This window comes from Sarcophilus harrisii, chromosome 3 (assembly GCF_902635505.1).
Source record: "Sarcophilus harrisii chromosome 3, mSarHar1.11, whole genome shotgun sequence".
NCBI classification, from domain to species: domain Eukaryota; kingdom Metazoa; phylum Chordata; class Mammalia; order Dasyuromorphia; family Dasyuridae; genus Sarcophilus; species Sarcophilus harrisii.
Window position 1 is genome coordinate 349500842 of NC_045428.1, and position 16506 is coordinate 349517347.

Below are 16506 nucleotides of genomic sequence, written 5' to 3' on the forward strand. Positions count from 1 at the left end.
TAACTTTCTATCATATTCAGTCATCTCTCCTACACAAGGAAAAATAATAAGCACAAATCCTGTTAATGTTATAGTAGGCAATATTTCAAGTACCAATCCCACTGATTGGTTTTATTTTAAGTGGGTCAAATAGAAAAAGAGTGGTGAAAAATATGGAAACACTTTGGAACAGTGATTTAAAATTCAGTTTTTTGAAAGGGATAAAAGATATTTGAAAAATTTGTTATACATATGCTAAGGAAATAATAATGACTCTAAAGAGAAAATACATAATATAAGTCCTTCATGTCCATCATTGAAAAAATAATCTTTGAATTTCTGAGTGAGGTAAGGGATGAGGAGGAGAAAATAATTTGATTCAATTAAAAATGTTTCACAGATATATGTCACATTGATGGGAGGTTTCATGAGAAACACCAATTAGAAGGCAACTCTCTAGAAGTTCTTTCAATAGCATCAGCAAATCATTCCAGTTTACTCTACGTGCTAATAAAATAGGAATGTGACACCACTGAAAACAAGATTGCAAAATACAGACAATGTGGTCTGACATTTTTTTTCTCCCCAAAGGAAGGACTGCCACTAACGAAAGTATTTCTTATGAAGGCTCAATTGCTTAAGATGCAGAATATTGAGAGAGAAAAACACTTTAGGACACAGCCATGTCACCAGCTGTTACTCATCCCTAATGAAACTGTTAAGTGATATTCTTCATAAATAGGTCAGAGAGATTCTGAGTTTTAAAGAAAATTCTTTTATACTTTTTCCCCTGAATTTGAATCAAACATTGGTGATTTAATCAGGATACTAATTTTAGTGAGGAACAAATAAATAGTAGTCAGGTAGAGATTTCAGAGTTTTAAAGTATTAAAATTAACAAAGAAATGTGAAATCTCTATGTACTGAAAATGTGTTTTCTGCATACATACATGATCAGCTATTTTTAGAGGCTGGGCCTATGTACTAATTAAGAACATTTGGAACTCTAGCAGATGTAGACATTACAGATAAACTAAATTTATGCAGGCTTCTTTAGAATTTTTTTCCTGTTAGAGACTACAATATGATTAATGTTTTTGGTCAAACTATATTTAAACTAATGCTAATAATCATTTCCCACAGAAGTTAATGATAAAAATAGAGTATATATAAATCCTTGCATATAGTATTTAGATTATGGGATTGAGAAAATGATGTCCATTGTCCTCATGATGCAAAGATGGAATAAAGAAGCAATTTGTTGGGTAAAACATAGATCATTATTGAAATTATAATATTCTGAATGTTATAAGCTCACATTGTGATAATCTCTCCAGTGCTAGAAAAGACAATTCATTCTTTCCTATATTATGTTCATATCCTCCTGTAAATATAGCATACAAGGAATGATACTCAAAATTTTCTGACTTTGTATAAATTCCACACTGAAATTCATGAGACAAAATATAATTGGATGAAAATTGAGATTCAGATTAAACATAGAGCCTTTTAAAATTGAGTTCTTATTCAAAAATGCTACATTTTTGCCTCCTTCCCTCATTGTAATGACAATTCAAGACTTACAGAAAAGAATTCCAAAGTCATGTGTATGAATCTATCTTGGTCATTGTAGGTCTATTGGTTATATAATGGCTGAATGCTATAGGTGGGATAGTTAAGATTATAAATTACCTAATGAGGGCTTAACCCCAAGATTATTTTCAAAATATTGGCTTTAAATAAAAACAAATGAGAAAACAAATTCACTTGAAATCACATAACCCTCTTAGCCATATATGTGAGACAATTAAATGGTAACTACATATAAATATATATATATATATATATGTATATATATATACATATATATCCAAGTTAATTAAAACAATTCAGAATTTTCAGATTACATAACTGACTTTTAGTGACTTTGTGTTGATTTAAGATAATGTATTTTTATAGATATAGCATTCTACTGTAGATGTCATTAGTGTGGGAGTTATGAAATAAAAAGTCAGTTCTCCTTCAAAGATTGTCTAGGCATGATAAATAGACTACATTATTAATAGAGGAATGATGCTATTTACTGTCTATCCAAAATAAATAATGGGAAAATTCATAAAACATTTGTAAAAGTGTTCTACTTTGTGCAAAAATATGCCTTAGATAATGCTTTATTTTTGACCTGGCTTTTCTATAATTGAGTGATGCCCAAAATACTAATATTATGCATGCAGGGGGAATTGCCTCTTGTAGGTCTCCTATCAATAGAGAGAATACTTGGGATGCAGTCCTCCAGTCATAGAAATCAGTATCCCTCTATATTGTAGTAGTTGAGTATCATTATTTGCAATGATGAAAAACCAAATCATCATTGAGTGGTCATATATCTATTGAAGAACTTCTCTGTGTGTATTTTAACCACAAAGATGGGATCTGTCTTTAGGCTTGTCCTCTAAGCCTTTCCAATCTGGTCATACATTCCAGCGCTTGTGATCTATTGGCACAGTCTTCAAGAAGCCAAGGTAACCTTTAAACCAAGATAAGGCATTGGAGTAGCACTTAATGGGGGTATTGGAATTTATTACCCTATTTTTATTTCTCAGATTAACCTGGTTTTAATTCATTGGAATCGTATTCTCCTCTTCCCTGGGGTCTCCATATGGGTTATTGTAATGGCACCCCACCTGATTGAAGGAGATCAACATATTCTGTCATTTAGTAGCAAGAATAAAATTGTTTCAATATTTTATTCAGGTGGAGACTATTATCAATGATTTCATGTTACTAAAAAACTGACTGAACCCCTTAAAAAATGAGAACTGCAAAGGGACAGGATCCACTGCACATATAAATGATAATGCCCTCCTATACAAATACTTCCACTGTTTGTACTTTAGAAACTTCTTAACCTATTTTACACAAGTTGTTTTGATATCAAGGATAATTATTCTTATTCAAAGTATAGAAGTCCAGCAAAAAAACAAAGATTTGTATTCACTACCTTTGGTTCCTTGGAAAAGAGTATTTGTGAGATTCAGTGCTCTGTAGAACTGTTTTCATTATATTCTCATCCATTCCCATGATTCAATTATTATCTTTATTTAGATGACCCCTAAATCTGCCTATCTAGCTGTTACCCCTCTACTGAACTCAAATATTCCAATTTTAATTAATTTTCAGACATGGACATCTCCACCAATATGTACCATTGACATTTAGAACTTAACATTTTTATAATGAAGTTCATCTTCCTTAAACTTTGCTCTCTAAACTCCCTGTTTCTATTGAAGTCACTCTAGCAACTAGGAGGCAAAGGAGATAAGGTCAGTAAGAGATGGACTTGAATCCTGTCTCAGACAATCTATCTAGCTTTGTAAGCCTGGACCAATCATACTACATCTCTCAGTATTTAGTAACCATGACTGGTAAAATAGAGTATAAACAACTGACTATAAATTTGATATTTGTTTTAAATTAGTTAAGACTTTGTGGCAGAGTGATACCCAAAATGGAGGGAAGAGAATTGCAGTGATTGTCCACAGACTGTCATGGTCACTTTATGCATTTGCATTTTTATGGGCTCCTGTTAGTACTTTTCATCTTTTAAATTTTCTGTGTGGTAAAATAAAAGGGACTCTGTATCCAATTTCAAAAAGAATAAAGTCATGATTCTTAGAAAGGTTCAAATACTACTTTTTCCCCATTGGATTAGTCTCTTCAGCTCTATGGACTTGTTTCTTCAGCTATAACATGAAGGGGATTTTTAAGCTTCCTCAGCTTCTATACCCTGTTACCTTTACCTCAATCATGCATGTAAGGATTTCTTTTCACTGTTCATTGAGTTGACTGATCCCTTTCATCTCTAAATATATGATACTCTAAAATCTATCCTTAATCCAGAAGGTTACGGAGGAGATGAGATGGCCAGAGACTCAAAAATGGAGTCATGGAGTCATATTGGGTCTTCTTCCAAATGAATGATGAACAGAGACAGGGTGCAGGAAGAATATAAAGATAGGTCTTGTTATTGGGTTTGGGTTGAACTGATTCAAGACCATAAAGAAGACCAGAACAAAGAGCCAGAATTCTCATATACCATCAAAGGGAAGAGAAGAAACTGACTGGAGAAGACTCCTATATTGATCAGAAATAGGGGGAGATAGAGGCAGGCTTTCTTGCTATCCTCAATTCAATTTAAGCAAGCAGAAGGTGTCAGTGGCTAATTGTGATATTTCTAGGGACACTGGGGAAAATGGGAAAATAGCTATAAAATTCTAGTAATATGTATTACCCAGGAAAATGACAAAAATGGCTTGATTTTATCCCTATCTATCCCCAACCTATCCTATGATAAATTTAGTTTGTATAGCTCATTAAAAATTCCTATATTATTTACCTTCCCTTTCCATTATGCCTTCTGGAATGCTAATCACAAACTCATTTTTACACTAGAACTCTCCATTTCATATTCTAACTCAGTTCAAATTCTATCTTCTGCAAGATGTTCTCCCCTCTCCAATTATTTCCTTCTCTCTAGATTTCCTCTCATTTGTTGTATTTTTCATATGTAAATAGGAAATAATTACATATACATGCAAAAGGTGTGCACACATACATGTATAAAATACACATGTATTTTCACATATATCACAAATACATATGTGCATACAGATATACACATACATATATGTATACACATACATATTTGTTTAACTGCTGTCTCCCCCATTAGAATCCTATCTCCTTGAGGATAGAAAATGTCTTTTGCCTTTTTATGTGTTTCTAAGGCTTAGATAATGCCTGGAACATAGTAAACATTTGATAAATGTTTATCAAATGACTAACTGACTGAAAATACCATATATCTTAAATTTTACTTACAACAAAGCAGTTTTTAAAAAGAAATAAAAAGAAAATAATTAGGAAAGCTGGTGAATACACTGAGAAAAAAAATCTATGCAATATTCTACATCCATCCTCCCACGTCCTTCTGCCAAGGGAAAGGGAAAGTACCACATATCTCTTTGTATCCTTTCTAAGACTGATTGCCCTCCTTTTACTTCCACTGGCCCACAGAGCCATGAGGATATGTTGCTATATACTATGTTTCTCTCTAACACTTTCAGACTCATCACTTTCTACTGCCATAACAAAGCAACTACCACCACTCCTTTACAATTCACTGCCTCTGCAAACAAACGAAAAGGAAATTTTATATCAGTGTGGTAGCTGACTTTGATTCCATATTTGTTCTAACTGAAGTTGTTTGACAACATGGCTGAAAACATCATGCTCAAAGGATGGGAACAAGCTCGCAGCTTTGTTTCACTTCATTGGTGACTGGGAAATTTCAAAAGCATTGTCCACTGTCCAGAACCTGAGCAAGAATGCTCTCATGAAAATGATGTACTAACTGATGAACTTCCCTGAAACCAAATTTGCACATAATTTTACATAAGCCCTCATGACTGACAGTATCAAAGGCCGTGGTCAGATCTACAAATATTGTATACAGACCTTTGTTCTCCTCCTAGTATTTCTCCTGGAGTTGTCAGTAGCAAATACTATCTCTACTGTTCCTTAGTCTCTTCTGAAGCTCACTCAGGCTCTTAGGAAGATGACCTTTTTCCATGTGTAGGATTAGCCTATTAAGGGGATATTGGCAATAATCTTGCCAGCAGTGACCAAAAAAGAGACCCACCGTGCAATTTTCACAGGACAATCCATTCCCTTTACCTTTATGGAGACTGACAATGAAGACATCCTTCCACAAGACAACTCCTGGAGCTATAAGATCCTCTTGCCATATAATCTGGAAAATTTCAGTCAACTTTTGTGTGAGCAATGGATATCATTCCCCCACCTTATAAATCTCAGCTGGAATAGAATCAGCACTAGGTGCTTTACCACATGAAAGTAGCCTAATGGCATGCAAAGCCTCTTCTTCAGTTGAAATTTTAGCTAGGGAGTGATTAATTTCAATCTGAAGTAAATAGTCAGTATCTTCAGCAATGATAACAGTCTATTGAGAATATTATGGGAGTGTACAGTTCATCTCTCTAGGATCATTTCCTTATCACTAATCAATGTGGCTCCAAAAACATGAGTTGAAATATACCATAGATCTTTAGCCTATAAATAGCAGTTAGTGAATAATAAAAGCACTTTGGATTGTTACTATCAGCATAAAACTGAATTCATTTGCCTCCTTATTATTAGAAACTCTGTATCTTTTTAAGTTTTGATTATATTTTACTTCTGATAGAATTGAATGCTATCTTCTTAAAGATAGATTAACTATCCTACTGATGCACCCTGTGAAGTTCTCAATATTCATTTGGCTGTTTCTGAATTTTCCCATCATTTTTGTCAGTCTTGATGTTTGTGAGTGTTCTGACTCAGATGAACATTACAGTGGTGTACACAAAATCTCTGAAAGCTGCCCACTCCTTTTCTGCTTCACTGTTTCCAACTGTGTGTTGGCTCAACTTGCCTTCCAAGTTAGCAACAGTTTCCCACTCAGAAAAGTACTCTTGTCTTGTGGTCTTATTGTCTTGGGACCACCACTGTTGTTGAATGTGAATATTAAGCTTGGAGAGGATAAGTCTATGGTCAGTTCAGCACTCTGCACCACACATGGCCTTGATCACTCTTACATCCTGTCTGTCTCTTCTTCTTAAATCACATAGTCTATTAAATGCCAATGTTTGCTGCCAGGGTGCATCCATGTATTTTTACTCCATTTGGGTAAACAGAATACAGTGCTGATGATGAGATCATAAGATGGACAAGTCTTCAGTAGTAAGTGATCACTGCTCTTGCTGTTTCCAACTCCATTCTTCTCAAGGACTCCTTGCCATGTCTGGTAGTCTGAGCCTACTCCAGCATTAAAGTCATCCAGAATTATGTGCTTGTCCCCTTTTGGCACATTGATAAAAAAGGGTCTCCAGGGTTTCATGTCTCCGGGCTTTCTTAAAACTTTTTTCATCTCATCAAGGCTCATATTGGTGAGATCATAGTCCCTGATTGTAGCATGGTGTTTTCCTGCGAGAGGCAATCACATTGTCATAGGCCTTTTATTCACTTCTTTGGAAGGTATACAAACTTTTTTACTAAATTAGTTTTTATTGCAAAATCTATACCAGATTCACAGCTCTCCTGTTCCCTGTGGCCACTCCAGAGAAATGTGTATCCAGCTCTGACTGTGGCAAACTGGCTTCATTTACCAACCTTGTTTTACTCGGGGTAAAAAGCCAAAAGTGAAGTAGAGGGACTGTTGGTGCATGATTTCTTGTTTGCAGATGATTGTACATTCAATAGAGCTTCTCAAACTGGGGAGTAACAACCTATGGATTGGTTCTCTGCTGCTTGTGCTAATTTTGTCCTAACAATTAATACCAAGAAAGGACACCATCCAAATGTGGAATTATTGCTTATATATAGAAAGTGGAGAAGTTTTTAATGCTGTGTATGTGCAGTTACCTTGGCAATATACTTTCCAGGGATGTACACATTGATAATGAAGTTGATGCTTGCATTTCCAGAGCTAGCTCAGTGTTTGGGAGGCTCTGAAGGAAAGAGTAGGAGAGGAGAGGTATTAGGCTGCAGTCTACAGAAGCGTTACACTGACTTCATTGTTGTTTGCCTGGGAAACCTAAACAGTATATACCAGCACCTTGCCAAGAAACTTAATTTCTTCCATTTGAATTAATCTTAGAAAGATTCTGAAGATCACATGGCAGGATAAGATAGGAGACACTGAATTCCTTTCTCAAACTAAACTGCCAAGCATTCCAACTCTACTGCAGAAGCACAACTCCTTTGTACTAGTCATATTGCTCAAATGCCAAATGTATACCTGACCATAAGACTATTTTATAGAGTGTTCACACAGTTCCTGAGATCAGGAACACACACTTTGCTCACAAAATGATCAGAAAATCAGTACAGGGACACTCTCAAAAACTTTAGAATTCATTGCATGGCATGGGAGACATTGACGCAGCACTGCCCAGCATTGCGTGCTCTCATCAGGGATGGTCCTGTGTTCTGTGAGCAAAGCACAATTGAATCAGCTTAGTAGAAATGTGAGATGCACAAAGTTCAAGAATCTAGATCAAATGTTCATACCTGACCTGTGTCAGAGCATTTCAAGCTCATGTTAGTCTGATCTGCCACAATAGAACATATTAACTTAACTCTAACATAGTCATATCTCTCTTTGGACAACAACCATCCAATCATTTATCTTTTTTTGTTATCATTGGCCATCTAGGTCACTCTCCCTTCTCCCTAATAAGTGCAAGAAGTGGTTCACAGTTGCATTTTTTGCTGCAGTCCCTTGGCCTTTGAACATGCTGCTCCTTATATTTCTTGGCTTTTATAACCTTTATTTATAATCTACCTCAATCATGCATACAATCAGTCACTCCCAGTGGCTATTACATCAAGTCGTTCATTTCCCTCTGCCTCATATACACACCTTTTATTCAATCAATTAGTTGGCAAGACCTGACAATGCTACCTTTTCAATATACTGTACATCCACTTCGTATCTCCTCTTAAAGCCAGTTATTTCTAACCTAGATTATTGTAATAGCCTCCTCACTGAGTTTCTCACTTCCTCTCTTCTCTCTCTAATCTATCCTCTACATAATTGCTTAAAAAAAGTCTTCTTAAGAAGAGGTCTTGGCAGACCACTACTTTTTTTAAAAACCTTAAGTGATTCAAATTCCTTGTATGATGAAATAAAAACTTGGCCTAAAATTGAAAGCTTGAAAAAATCTTCTTCTGCCGTACAGCATTGCACTTGAGATCAGGAACACTTAAATTCAAAAATGTCTCAGCCACTTATTAGATTTGTGTCTCTGGGATAGCCATTTAATTTCCCTGACCCTCAGTTTCTTCACCTCAGTATCACATGAGGCATTTGAACTTAATGGCCTTGGGAGTCGCTTGCAACCTAAATTTATTTATCTTTTATTTTACCATTTGCTCTTTATCTCCTACTCCCCATCAAAAAGTCTGTGTTTCCAACCAAGTTTAAAATTAAATTTTGCTCACGATTTATAGGCATTTGTTTAAGCTTTAGCATTTAAGTAGAATGCTTCTCTTCTAATTTCTGTTTAACACAATCTTTGTCTTTATTCAGGGCTCAGATAAGTCTGGTCTCTTCCTTTAAACCTTCTCTGAGCTCACTAGTCTGAGCTTCTTTTATAAATTACCTTGAATCATACTTATTCATGTATACATTCTCTTATTTCAGTAGAATATAAGCTACCTGAGTGAGTGAATGTTTGAATTTTTCCTCTTCATAGTCTACCCAGGGGAAGAGAAGGAGATGATTATTTACATAATAACTACAAAGGATCAGACATTATGCTGAGAGTTTTACAAATATTACCTCACTTCATCCTCAAAACAACCCTGATATTATCCCCATTTTACAGTTGTGGCAAACAAAGTCTTGCCTGGGGTCACACAGCTAGTAAGGAATCTGGATATAAACTCAGCTCAACCTGACATCAAGCCTAGAGCTCTATCAATGGATCATTATGTCATCTATCTGTCTCCTGCATAGCACAGTGCCTTGTATATAGCAGATGCTTACTTAGTCTTTGTTTAAACAAATTGAACGGAACTGAATTGACATCTAATATCAATATTTCTGCAGATCTCTCGGCACAGAAGAAATCATTCCCAGCACCTCTTAAAGGACGTCATTACCCCTCTGGAACAATTGGTAAGCATTTACATTACATTAACAATTGAATTCTGATACAGTGTAGCAAAGTGCCATTTTAAATAAATTAATAAAGAATTTAATATGCTGTATTACAGTAATAGAAACATTAAATTTTGGGGGGGGGTGGAGCCAAAATGGCGGAGAAGACACACGGGACTTTCTAAGCTCTTCTCTTACCCTCTTTATCAATATTATATCGAGCCTCAAAATAGTCTTGACTGCTACAATTCGGAAAGATAAGAAGTAGAACAACTCACCAGCGAAGAAAATCTGCAGTCTCGCCAAAAAGGTTGGTTCCGGGGCAAGGGGGGAGATCGAGCAGACGGGAGAGAAATTAGGTTCCGAGGAGAGTCTCAAACCGAGGGTGAAGGCACAGATCTCAGCACAAGCTGCGCAGACCCCAACCTCGCAGTACGGGCTTTTCCTTGGGCAGTTATACCCTGCACGGCAGGAGGACACAGCCCGGGTTAGCCTCCAATCTCGCAGTGGGGAGCTCGGCTTGGGGCCATAGAGCTTTTCCAGGGCCGATTTGCATTGGGCAGAGACACTGGGGCAGAGTTCGGCGGTCATGCGGTCTGTGGTCTGTGGTCTGGGTCAGTGCCTAATACTCACAGTCCCACAAGAGGCTCCAGCCTGGGGCAGTGACACTTTCACCCCTTAGTCTCTAGCTGAGGGCAATCGCTAACCCACTCAGCCCTACTAAGCAGTTTGATAGCTCGGCCAGTGCTGAATCCACTTCCTGTTGGGGAAGGGAAAACTCTCACTCAGAGCACTCCCATACCTCAGAGCCGGAATCGGTTTATATCTTTCCCTGCTCTGCAGAGGAAGCTGGTAACCCCTTGCTCTAGGAGACCACCCTAAAGGCTTTAAAACATGAATAAAAGATGAAAAGAACGATCACAGCTTCTATGCAGAAAAAGAGCAGGTCAGCAAACCTGGACCTCAAACAGCAAAAATGCATCAGACTGTCCTCCTTTACATGATGCTCTCTAGAAGAGACCATTAAAAGTCTCAAAAGAGAGTTAGAAGATAAATGGGGAAAGGAAAGAGAAGCCTTTACAAGAGAGCAACAACTTCCTGAAATACGAATTGGAAAGTAAAAAATCTCAGGAAAGTAAGAATTGTGAATTGAAAAATAAAGAATTCACTATAAAGTAGGATTTGTGAATTGGAAAAGACAAAGAACTCGCAAGAAAGTAGGATCCGTGGAATTGAAAAAGACAAAGAACATGCAAGAAAAGTAGGATCTGTGAATTGAAAAGAAAATAATTCACTAAAAAAAAAATTAGTGAAATGGAAAAAATTCCACAGACCAAAACAATACATTCAAAAACTCAATTGGACATATACAGAAAGAAGTAAAAAAAGCTAATGAAGAAAATAATTCTTTAAAAATTAGAACTGAACAAATAGAAACTAATGATTCATTGAGACAGCAAGAATCAGTCAAGCAAAAAACAAAAAAATGACAAACTGAAAAAACCATGAATTATCTACTTGCAAAACGACAGACTTGGAAAATAGATCTAGGAGAGATAATCTGAGGATTATTGGACTTTCTGAAAACTATGATGAAAAAAAGAGCCTAGATACTATTTTACAAGAAATCATCAAAGAGAATTGCCCAGATGTAATAGAATCAGAAGGTAAAATAGGCATTGAAAGAATTCATCGAACACCTTCTGAAAGAAACCTACAATAAAAACCCCAAGGAATATTGTGGCAAAATTTCAGAACTATCAGATTAAGGAAAAAATTTTACAAGCAGCCAAAAAAACCATTTAAATACCGAGATGCACAATAAGGATCACCCAAGATCTGGCTGCCTCTACATTAAAGGAAAGAAGGGCCTGAATATGATATCTCCGAAAGGCACAAGAACTTGAGATGCAGCCAAGAATAAACTACCCAGCTAAGTGACATTTTCTTCCAGGGAAGAAGATGGACATTTAATGAAACAAATGAATTCCATTTGTTTCTGAAGAAAAACCAGAACTAAACAAAAAATTTGATCTCCAAGCATAGAACTCAAGAGATGCAGAAAAGGTAAAAATAACTCTTGAGAATTGTATTTCTGTTGGGATATGCAAAAGAATACATGTATAATTTGATTGTACTGATATAACATAAAAAAGGACGTAGATATGGAAAAGGGATGATGGCAGAATAAGGTGGGAAGGAGGGATAAAAAGAGGGAAACCACATCCCACAAAGAGGCTAAGGAAACTTATCATATCTGAGGAATTTAAAGAGGGAGAGGAACATTGTGTGAATCTTACTCTCATCAGAGTTGGCTCAAAGAAAAAATAATTGACATTTGTTTTAGAAAAATTCTCTCGCTCATTAAAAGGGAGAGGAAAAGGGAAAAGAAAAGAGTAATAAAGGGAAGGAAGGGGAAAGACTCAAAGGGGAGAGGATGGATTATAAAGAGGATAAGTATCGTGATACAAGAGGGGTACATAAGTTTAAAAGGGGAAAGAGTGTTGGAGGAGGCAAGAATAAGTAAAGCACAATCTGGGGTTATTAGGATGGCAGGAAATACAGATTTAGTAATTCTAACCGTAAATGTGAATGGGATGAACTCCCAAAAAGAGGAGGCAGATAGCAGACTGGATCAAAAAGTCAGAACCCTACAATATAGTTGTTTACAAGAAACACATTTAAAGCAGGGGATACATATAGAGTAAAGGTAAAAGGCTGGAGCAAAATCTATTATGCTTCAGGTGAAGTCAAAAAAGAGGGTAGCCATCCTTATCTCAGATCAAGCAAAAGTAAAAATTGATCTCAATTAAAAGAGATAGGAAGGAAACTACATCCTGCTAAAGGGTACATAAACAACGAAGCAATATCAATATTAAACATATATGACCAAGTGGTATGGCACTCAACTTCCTAAAGGAGAAGTTAAGAGAGTTGCAAGAAGAAATAGACAACAAAACTGTAATAGTAGGAGATCTCAACCTTGCACTCTCAGAATTAGACAAATCAAACCACAAAACAAATAAGAAAGAAATTAAAGAAGTAAATAGAATATTAGAAAATTAGGTATGTTGGATCTTTGGAGAAAATTGAATGGAGATAGAAGGAATATACTTTCTTTTCAGCAGTTCATGGAACCTATTCAAAAATTGACCATATATTAGGACATAAAGACCTCAAAATTAATTGCAAGAAAGCAGAAATAGTAAATGCTTTCTTTTCAGATCATGATGCAATAAAAACTACATTCAACAAAAAGTTAGGGGAAATAGACCAAAAAGTAATTGGAAACTAAACAATCTCATCTTAAAGAATGATTGGGTGAAGCAGCAAATTATAGATACAATTAATAATTTCACTAAGATAATGACAATGATGAGACATCATACCAAAATTTGTGGGATGCAGCCAAAGCGGTAATAAGAGGGAATTTTATATCCTTAGAGGCTTACTTGAATAGAACAGAGAAAGAAAAGATTAATGAATTGGGCTTGCAACTAAAAAACTAAAAAGACCAAATTAAAACCCCAATCAAATACTAAATTGGAAATTTAAAATTAAAAGAGAAATTAAAAATATTGAAAGTAAAAAACTATTGAACTAATTAATAAAACTAAGAGTTGGTTCTATGAAAAAAGCCAATAAAATAGATAAGCCTTTGTAAATCTGATAAGAAAAAGGAGGGAGGAAAATGAAATTAGTAGTCTTAAAATGAAAAGGAGAACTTTCCACCAATGAAGAGGAAATTAGAGAAATAATAAGGAGTTATTTTGCTCAACTTTATGCCAATAAATTTGATAACCTAAGTGAAATGGATGACTACCTCCAAAAATACAGACTTCCCAGACTAACAGAGGAGGAAGTAAATTGCTTGAATAGTCCCATTTCAGAAAAAGAAATAGAACAGGCAATTCAACAACTCCCTAAGAAAAAATCCCCAGAACCAGATGGATTTACATGTGAATTTTACCAAACATTTAAAGAACAATTGGCCCCAATGCTATATAAATTATTTGATAAAATAGGGAATGAAGGAGTCCTACCAAATTCCTTCTATGACACAGACATGGTACTGATACCTAAACCAGGTAGGCTGAAAACAGAGAAAGAAAATTATAGACCAATCTCCCTAATGAATATTGATGCTAAAATCTTAAATAAGATATTAGCAAAAGACTACAGAAAATCATCTCCAAGATAATACACTATGATCAAGTAGGATTTATACCGGAATGCAGGGCTGGTTCAATATTAGAAAACTATCAATATAATTGGCCATTTAATAACCAAATTAACAAAAACCATATGATCATCTCAATAGATGCAGAAAAAGCATTTGATAAAATCCAACATCCATTCCTATTAAAAACACTTGAGAGTATAGGAATAAATGGACTTTTCCTTAAAATAATCAGCAGCATCTATTTAAAACCATCAGTAAGCATCATATGTAATGGAGACAAACTGCAACCATTCCCAATAAGATCTGGAGTGAAACAAGGTTGCCCACTATCACCATTACTATTTAATATTGTATTAGAAATGCTAGCTATAGCAATAAGAGCTGAGAAAGAGATTAAAGGAATAAGAATAGGCAAATGAGGAAGCCAAATTATCACTCTTTGCCGATGACATGATGGTATACTTAGAAGAACCCTAGAGATTCTGCTAAAAAGTTATTAGAAATAATCCACAACTTTAGCAAAGTTGCTGGTTATAAAATAAACCCACATAAGTCATCAGCATTCTTATATATCACTAACAAAATCCAACAGTCAGAGTTACAAAGAGAAATTCCATTTAAAGTAACTACTGATAATATAAAATATTTAGGAATCTATCTGCAAGGGAAAATCAGAAACTTTATGAGCAAAATTACAGACCACCTTTCACACAAATTAAGTCTGATCTAACTCAATTGAAAATATTAAATGCTCTTGGATAGGGCGAGCAAATATAATAAAGATGACAATATTACCTAAACTAATCTATTTATTTAGCTATACCAATCAGACTCCAAAAACTATTTTAATGACCTAGAAAAAATAACAACAAAGTTCATATGGAAAAACAAAAGGTCAAGAATTTCAAGGGAATTAATGAAAAAAAATCAAATGATGGTAGGCTTAGCTGTACCAGATCTAATATTATATTATAGAGCAGCAGTTACCAAAACTATTTGTTATTGGCTAAGGAATAGATTAGTTGATCAGTGGAATAGATTAGGTTCAAGGGATAAAACAGTCAACAAATATAGCAACCTAGTCTTTGACAAACCCAAAGATCCCAGCTTTTGGGATAAGAACTTACTGTTTGATAAAAATTGCTGGGAAAATTGAAACTAATATGGCAGAAACTAGGCATTGATCCATACTTAACAGCCAGTACACCAAGATAAGGTCAAAATGGGTTCATGACCTAGGCATAAAGAATGAAATTATTAATAAATTAGAGGAACATAGGATAGTTTACCTCTCCAGACCTGTGGAAGGGGATGGTCTTTATGACCAAAGCAGAACTAGAGATCATTACTGATCACAAAATAGAAAATTTCGATTATACCAAACTGAAAAGTTTTGTACAAACAAAACTAATGCAGACAAGATTAGAAGGGAAGCAATAAACTGGGAAAATATTTTACAGTCAAAGGTTCTGATAAAGGCCTCATTTCCAAAATATATAGAGAATTAACTCTAATTTATAAAAATCAAGCCATTCTCCAATTGAAAAATGGTCAAAGGATATGAACAGACAATTCTCAGATGAAGAAATTGAAACTATTTCTAGTCATATGAAAAGATGCTCCAAGTCATTATTAATCAGAGAAATGCAAATTAAGACAACTCTAAGATACCACTACACACCTGTCAGATTGGCTAAGATGACAGGAAAAAATAATGATGATTGTTGGAGGGGATGCGGGAAAACTGGGACATTGATGCATTGTTGGTGGAGTTGTGAATCAATCCAACCATTTTGGAGAGTAGTTTGAACTATGCTCAAAAAGTTATCAAACTGTGCATACCCTTTGATCCAGCAGTGTTACTACTGGGATTATATCCCAAAGAGATTATAAAGAAGGGAAAGGGACCTGTATGTGCACGAATGTTTGTGGCAGCCCTTTTTGTAGTGGCTAGAAACTGGAAACTGAATGGATGTCCATCAGTTGGAGAATGGTTGAATAAATTGTGGTATATGAAAATTATGGAATATTACTGTTCTGTAAGAAATGACCAACAGGATAATTTCAGAAAGGCCTGGAGAGACTTACATGAACTGATGCTGAGTGAAATGAACAGGATCAGGAGATCATTATATACTTCAACAACAATACTATATGATGACCAGTTCTGATGGATCAGGCCATCCTCAGCAACAAGATCAACCAAATCATTTCTAATGGAGCAGTAATGAACTGAACTAGCTATGCCCAGAAAAAGAACTCTGGGAGATGACTAAAAACCATTACATTGAATTCCCAATCCCTATATTTATGCACACCTGCATTTTTGATTTCCTTCACAAGCTAATTGTACAATAATTCAGAGTCTGATTCTTTTTGTACAGCAAAATAATGTTTTGGTCATGTATACTTATTGTGTATCTAAGTTATATTTTAATATATTTAACATCTACTGGTCATCCTGCCATCTAGGGGAGGGGGGGGGGGGGGTAAGAGGTGAAAAATTGGAACAAGAGGTTTGGCAATTGTTAATGCTGTAAAGTTACCCATGTATATATCCTGTAAATAAAAGGCTATTAAATAAAGGAAAAAAAAAAAGAAACATTAAATTTTTTATATG

At 35.3% G+C, this 16506-nt stretch overlaps 1 protein-coding gene across 2 annotated transcripts in view; it reads left to right on the plus strand.

The window, feature by feature from the left end:
* The window catches only part of ARHGAP15 (Rho GTPase activating protein 15), an 818783-nt gene that overhangs the window by 98960 nt on the left and 703317 nt on the right, over positions 1 to 16506 (plus strand). For both annotated transcript variants that reach the window (XM_031963678.1, XM_031963679.1), the window contains exon 3: positions 9653 to 9721. In XM_031963678.1, the coding sequence (XP_031819538.1) occupies positions 9653 to 9721 (69 nt within the window). The remainder of the gene's footprint in view (positions 1 to 9652; positions 9722 to 16506) is intronic.